General features: G+C 34.8%; 2 protein-coding genes across 2 annotated transcripts in view; both read right to left on the bottom strand.

Moving 5' to 3' along the window:
- LOC134845446 (GTP-binding nuclear protein Ran-like) overlaps window positions 1-1,041 on the bottom strand; it is a 38,399-nt gene extending 37,358 nt beyond the window's left edge. The window contains exon 1 of the mRNA XM_063862330.1: window positions 1,038-1,041. The gene's annotated coding sequence lies outside the window, so the exon portion shown is untranslated. The remainder of the gene's footprint in view (window positions 1-1,037) is intronic.
- Window positions 1,042-4,282: 3,241 nt separating this feature from the next.
- LOC134846760 (RNA-binding protein 39-like) lies at window positions 4,283-5,479 on the bottom strand. Its single transcript, XM_063864151.1, has 2 exons — window positions 5,278-5,479; window positions 4,283-4,499 (listed from the first exon to the last, which is right to left on the bottom strand). The coding sequence occupies exons 1-2, from the start codon at window positions 5,477-5,479 to the stop codon at window positions 4,387-4,389; spliced, it is 315 nt and encodes a 104-aa protein (XP_063720221.1). The 3' UTR covers window positions 4,283-4,386.
- Between the last annotated feature and the right edge of the window lie 653 nt (window positions 5,480-6,132).

Below are 6,132 nucleotides of genomic sequence, written 5' to 3' on the forward strand. Positions count from 1 at the left end.
GTCTCAAGCATGGGTGTAATCACTGCTTCAATGGCAGAATTCTCTTTGAATTTGACATAACAATGAAGCAAGTGAAACAAAAGTAACATTTTTCATGTGCGAATTCAGCGAACAAAGTCATTCACGAGAAAAAAGTCTCGTGAAAAACGCAAACGTTCGCTTATCGCAATGGTAAAAAGTAAAGGAAGAAAAAATAGAAAGCCTTTCCTCATTTGCCAAAAAACTTAAGAATTGCAACAAAAAACTTGTAAAAACCATAATTAAACGTTCTCTCATTGCCTATAAAGTTTCGCCAAAAACATAAGTCACGCTACCAAGCAATTCAAACAAGGAGACTTTGAAATTGTTGAATTTCAGTTCAAAAGCATACACACTCACTTAAAACGCAAGATTTCAAGCCAAAAAAGCACCAAAAAAGCTTTCAAAACAGCCCTCTGAAATTCAGAACTTTCAATATTTTACAAATTAACTTTATAGACTTAGACATTTGAACAAGAATTCAACCTTCTCAAGTAAACAATTCAATACCAAATATCTTTCCTGTCCAAAAAAATCAAGCGCCCAATATTTAAATTTTTAGCAAGTTTTTCAACCGATGACACTTTAAATTTATGCAATTCAGCTTGAACATTTCAAACAACTAAACGCAATTTTCAGCGAAATTCTCATACAAGGAAACTTTTAACACTAGCTCGATTTCATAGATCACTTTTCATTGCTCAAACTGTCAACCAAAAGTAAGCATGCTATCAGAAAAAAAGAACAAAACCTTTAAGCAAGCTATGTAACAAACTATACGTACAACAACTTTTGAAACAATGGAGAGTTCTACTTCAAAAACAAATTTATGAGTTGAATCGCCGGGTCAAAAACTCAAGGAGCAAACTTTAACGTTGTTCGTAAGTTTGAATATTTTTTCCGTAAAACTTTCCCCGCAAATTTTCATACCAGCAAATCTATCGGTGAAAGTTTCCACGTTTACCAAATCAGTCAGAAGTTTCCGAAAAAAAAACTGAGTAACTTTTTCATTACATCAGATTTAATAAGAATCTTAACTTAAAAACTGAGAAAAAGAAGATTGACAACAATTTTATTGCTCGAGCATATTGCTGTCAAACTTAGCTGAACGCTCTTTCTCAAGTGTTGTGATTGACATAAAGAACTATAATCCTTTCATAGCCCATCAAGTCATCATTTGCTTATACTGTTCAGAAAATAAGACAAATTTCGATTTACAAAAAAAACTATTTACGAAAAAACATCGGAATTAGATACGGTGCTAGATATCGGAATCCCACTTCGGTTACGGTTGGAGGGATCCCAGAGTCATCCGGCTCCTCAAGGTGGGACCGGCTGTGGCGGAATGGATGACATCACCCTCCCTACGGTTGGTCCTGCATTGAGCAGGACCGGGGGCTAATGAAAAACACGGTGCTAGATAGAAACAAATGTGGCAAATTATACGTGATTCAGGTGACCATTTGGTTTGTCATCAGCTGCTTATTCTACTTACCTAAAAATAAGATACAAACTTTTATTGAACAGCCAGAGCTCTCACTTGGAGATTGACTTATGTTAGGTAAGATAAAGATGACTTTCAAGTTCTCCAGTCACCGATCATAACTCACGTAAACTATTGCAAAACCGCAACCAAAAATTTGTTGTTCAGCAACTATTGTACTGCTTCAACAAGAAACGTTTACGTTAGACAGCTGTCAAAAAATTGTACCTTCCTCATCCGAACAACTTAACTTTGTTGGCTCTTGTATAACTTTCTTCGGGTAAAATTTGATGTGAGGTAACTTGCCAATAGACAGTTGGAAAAGAGTCAATGAACGCAAGTAAACAGAAAAAATACTGACTTATTTTTTTCAAAAAATCTCAAAATTCTATTTTCCGAAAAAAAACATGGGCTTAAAGCTCTTTGAAATTCTAGAACAGTTTATGATTGACATTTTTTCAATAAAATCAACCTAATTTGAGAAAATTGTATCAGTAAGTAACAATTTTATTTCGCGGGGAAGTTCAATAATTAAATCCACTTTCGAAACTGAACGTTTTTCTTGACTTAAACACTTGCGCTCATCGATAGTGGAGTTTACCATCCTTTTAACAATGGAAAAGCACTGAACTTAAGCAGAAATCAAACGTCAAAAGAAATCAAAAATCCTGAAAAAAATCATCACGACCTGTTAAGAGCCAGAGCTACGGTCATCGACTTTTAATTAATTAGCCAAAATAAAGTCATAAAAGATTTGAGCGGAGGAAGTATGAACAGAGAAGCAACCTAACATTCTATAATACCTATTTTTCTTTCACCACAAAGCAAGTGTTCTTCAATCACCAGAAATTGTGCATTAAACAACCACTTCAAAAAACTAAACTAAAATCAAAAAGCGGAAGCAATTTTACAGCCAACAACCAAATTAATTTGAGAAAACACGAAAAAAAAATCAAAAAATTCACTGCTTAGGAAAGAAAAATCAAAAAAATTGATTACCACGACTTAATTTGCGGTAAAAAGAACAAGCATCCATTTGCAAAAAGCAGCAATTATTGTTAGAGTTGGTTAGAAGGAAAAACGTCTTGTATTCTACCGAACTTGATAAAATTTGTTGAATGTATAATGACCGTAATAATTTATCTTAACTAAAAATTCCAATTACAATATCGGAATAATCGAAGTTGAATTAACAAAAAACGATAAAAAGACAAAAATGCGTGTATACATATGAGCCAAAAATACTTAAAAACCTTACTGTGTTAGAACGGTAACTTACCAAATAGCATAAAAAGAAATTATATCCCAAATGGCATAAGCAATTTCAAAATTGTGCGACAACTTTGAGGCATGAAAAACTTAGATCTTTCCGGACAGTTTTCACGCCTTATTTTGTTCACTTGTAAAGAAATTGCTAATCACTCATCAACACTTAATTCAAGTAGATTTATCAGAATTTTTCTAATGAGCCAAATTTAAATTTTTTAAAGGGGACGGGGTTGCAATTGTATTATGACGGGTACTTTCATTAAAAACTCGAAGCTACAACCAAAATTTTTTGTCTTTGTTCTGAAACTGAATGCGGCTCCAGGCTTACTTCGAATATTGAAAGCCCAATTGCTGAATATCGACAAAAATTGGGATAGTTTTTCAGAAACTGATTTATTTTTTTCTTTCCGTTGAATATTCCGGTTACATTCGAGAAGCTACATATGCTAATAAACTGTCAATGCGATTCAGCAAAAATGGCAACAATAACAAATAGATACATTTTGCAAGAAATAACTTGGAATATAATAAACTAAAGACATGTCACTAACTTTGCATAAAACAAATCGCAAAGCATTAAGCCACATTAGTAATGAACTATGCATTTCAAAAAATTGAGATATATTGAAATAGAATATTTCTGAAATCGAATTTTTATGATTGCGATGTTGTTGGAATTAAATACTTTTTACGGTTCATATGATGAATTAAAAATGCTCGGATTCGATCAACGACCTACAGATTACGAGTCTCACGCACAAACCACGAACGCTCAATAAATCACAAACTGGCCACAGATAAAGCAGAGAACAGAGGCTCTGATATTTCCAATGTTACAGATCGTGATTATAGCAAAAATGCCACCAAACAAGCACTTTTAATGGACATTTTTATTTGTAGGTTAGGTAATAACAGGAAGTTCGTACTATTCAACTAACGATAGCAGGCTGGCTATTCAAAACTCAACCTTAAAAAAACGTTTAAAAAACTAGTTGCTTAACCAATAAACCACCTGTGTATACTATTCCCAATACCTGAAGATCGAGCTATGAACTAAACTGCAAGATGCACACGTAGGACGTAAAATAAATTTTGAAAATTTAACGCAGGCGACACTGCATTTTGCAAACAAGCCAGAAAATGGTCAAAACTGGCGCAAAAAGGGTTAAAAACTTTAGATAGGAAAAAAGGTAAAATAATCCTTGAAAAATAAGTTTGGTACTAGCCACGAAAAAGCAGATAGAACAGATGCTAGTAGATTTCAAATGATATGCAGCGCCACCAAATGAGCACTTTTGTTTGCGACTTAGAAAAAAAGGTGATTCGTACAATATCACTACACTCGATTGTGTAAAAACAGTAGGAACAGTCTAGGAGTATAAAAAATTATCTAGTTGCAAGTAAGGTCGTCTAAAAAATTCGAACACGCTCAGCACAAAAGGGCGATTAGAGTGTCCAGAAAGAGATGGAGCTGGTGTATTTGAATAATTCAATGTGATAAAAAAAACAAGGTAGTATTTTTAAATGAAGATAACAAAACAGACACTGCAGTAAAATTATATCTATCAATCTAGTTGAAAATTTCTCATTCAATGGATCTGGATCAACTTCCTCTCTCAGCGGAAGCTCGAACTCCTCTTGATGAGTAGTGTGTCTGTGGCATTGACTGATTGCGGGAATATTTTACTGTAGTTGGCGAGTGGAATATATGCAGCTTTGACCTGCCTTCCTAGAACGAAAAACACAGTTTAATTAGCAGCAAAGAAGAGCTTATGATTGACAAGAAAATATCCAAAGTTGCTAGTATCAACCAAAAATTGCCCTTAGTAAATAACTTATAAACTCTTTGCTGGCAGAGCAATTAGGTTGAAGGATAATCAAGAAATGTGAAGAAAAATGCTGCCCGATCTGAGTCGAGTACCTTTAAGAATCGGCTCTATTCCAGTTCCTACTTCAATTCTTTCTACTGAAATCGATTTCGCTAATTAAAATGACTTTGCTGTCATAAATCAAAATAACGCATCTCGATGTGAATAAATTTTCACAAAATTCCCCCATGAAAATCGCCGTTTGAGCCAATTTTCATCAAATACATTTGGCATTTAACGAAGTTGGCTGCGAGACTCACTATCCTCTATCGCCAACTGGGCGAGCTAACAGTTTGATCAGTGGTAGATGAGTAAACCGATGAATCAATAAACCGATTATGGTCTGTCTAGATCATAAAAGAGAAAGTGGAGTATCATTGAGCCAATCAATAACATAAGCAAATAAGTGACACTTCGGCAAACTTAGCTCAACCCAATTTGATCAGCAGAAGTATTGACCGGCTCTTTTGCCATTTCCCTTACCAAAAACTGAAATGGATTGTGCCTGACCCAAGGAAATTATCAACTTATGTAATTGAATAATTAGCAAGGATTTCAAATTTCATAGCAATCTGGTTTAAAGTTTCCAGACGTTAAAATTCGTAGTTGGGGAAAGGGATGTTAAAAGAGGCAACTGACCTGGGAAGTATCTTCCATTGAGGCTCTTGATTGCACTCTCTGCGTTCTTCAGCTCAGGGGCCTTGATGTAAATGTTTCCGAGGGGGTTCTGTCTGTCTATATACAGGTGCACTGCCCCTCCGTGGGGAGCCAATGCTTCCAACACGTCATCGCGTATCTCTTCGTCCCACACTGGCTGGTGTTCACTAAAGCGACAGATCATGCTAGATAACGAAACTCTAAAACTGCACACAAATTGAAGTTGGAATTCCATGTATTCTTATCATAGCAAGAAAAGAATCTTATCATAAGAGTACTCTTATTAGATTTATCTTGTCATAAGCCCGAAAACAGCTTAATTTAAAAATATGAAAACTGAAGTGAGAATGCTATGACCTGATTGATTGGAGTCAAACAAATAGCTGAAGTAAATAGCTGTAGAATATTGCGTTTAAAAATTGTTATATTTATGCTCACATTAATTATGCCCGTTGAAGCAAAAACATGAGTCATGAAACTTTTCGATGACAAGACTATTGATCTCTGGTCCAGAAGTATCGAATAAGCAAGGATTAAAAATAGTTTCAAACTAAGGTTCCACATTAATTTGACCCCTTTATAACCCATAGGTTCCCTTTTGGTACTATTTCAGATATCCATTTCGGATCACTGAAGGCGCCATATATAGTAATTTCACAACAACAGTAGAGCGCGCGCCATAAAAACGGTTTTTGGCCGGTAGTTTCAAAAGTTCGCAAAAAAAATTAAAAAGGGACTTTAGGGGTTTTGAAAAAAGACAAGTAAATCATTTTGGTCGACCTAAAAAGATTTATTTCGAAAATCACTCTCCTACTCGAAAAAACTCTAGATCTTTCC

Source organism: Symsagittifera roscoffensis, chromosome 5 (genome assembly GCF_963678635.1).
Source record: "Symsagittifera roscoffensis chromosome 5, txSymRosc1.1, whole genome shotgun sequence".
In the NCBI taxonomy this organism is placed as follows: domain Eukaryota; kingdom Metazoa; phylum Xenacoelomorpha; order Acoela; family Convolutidae; genus Symsagittifera; species Symsagittifera roscoffensis.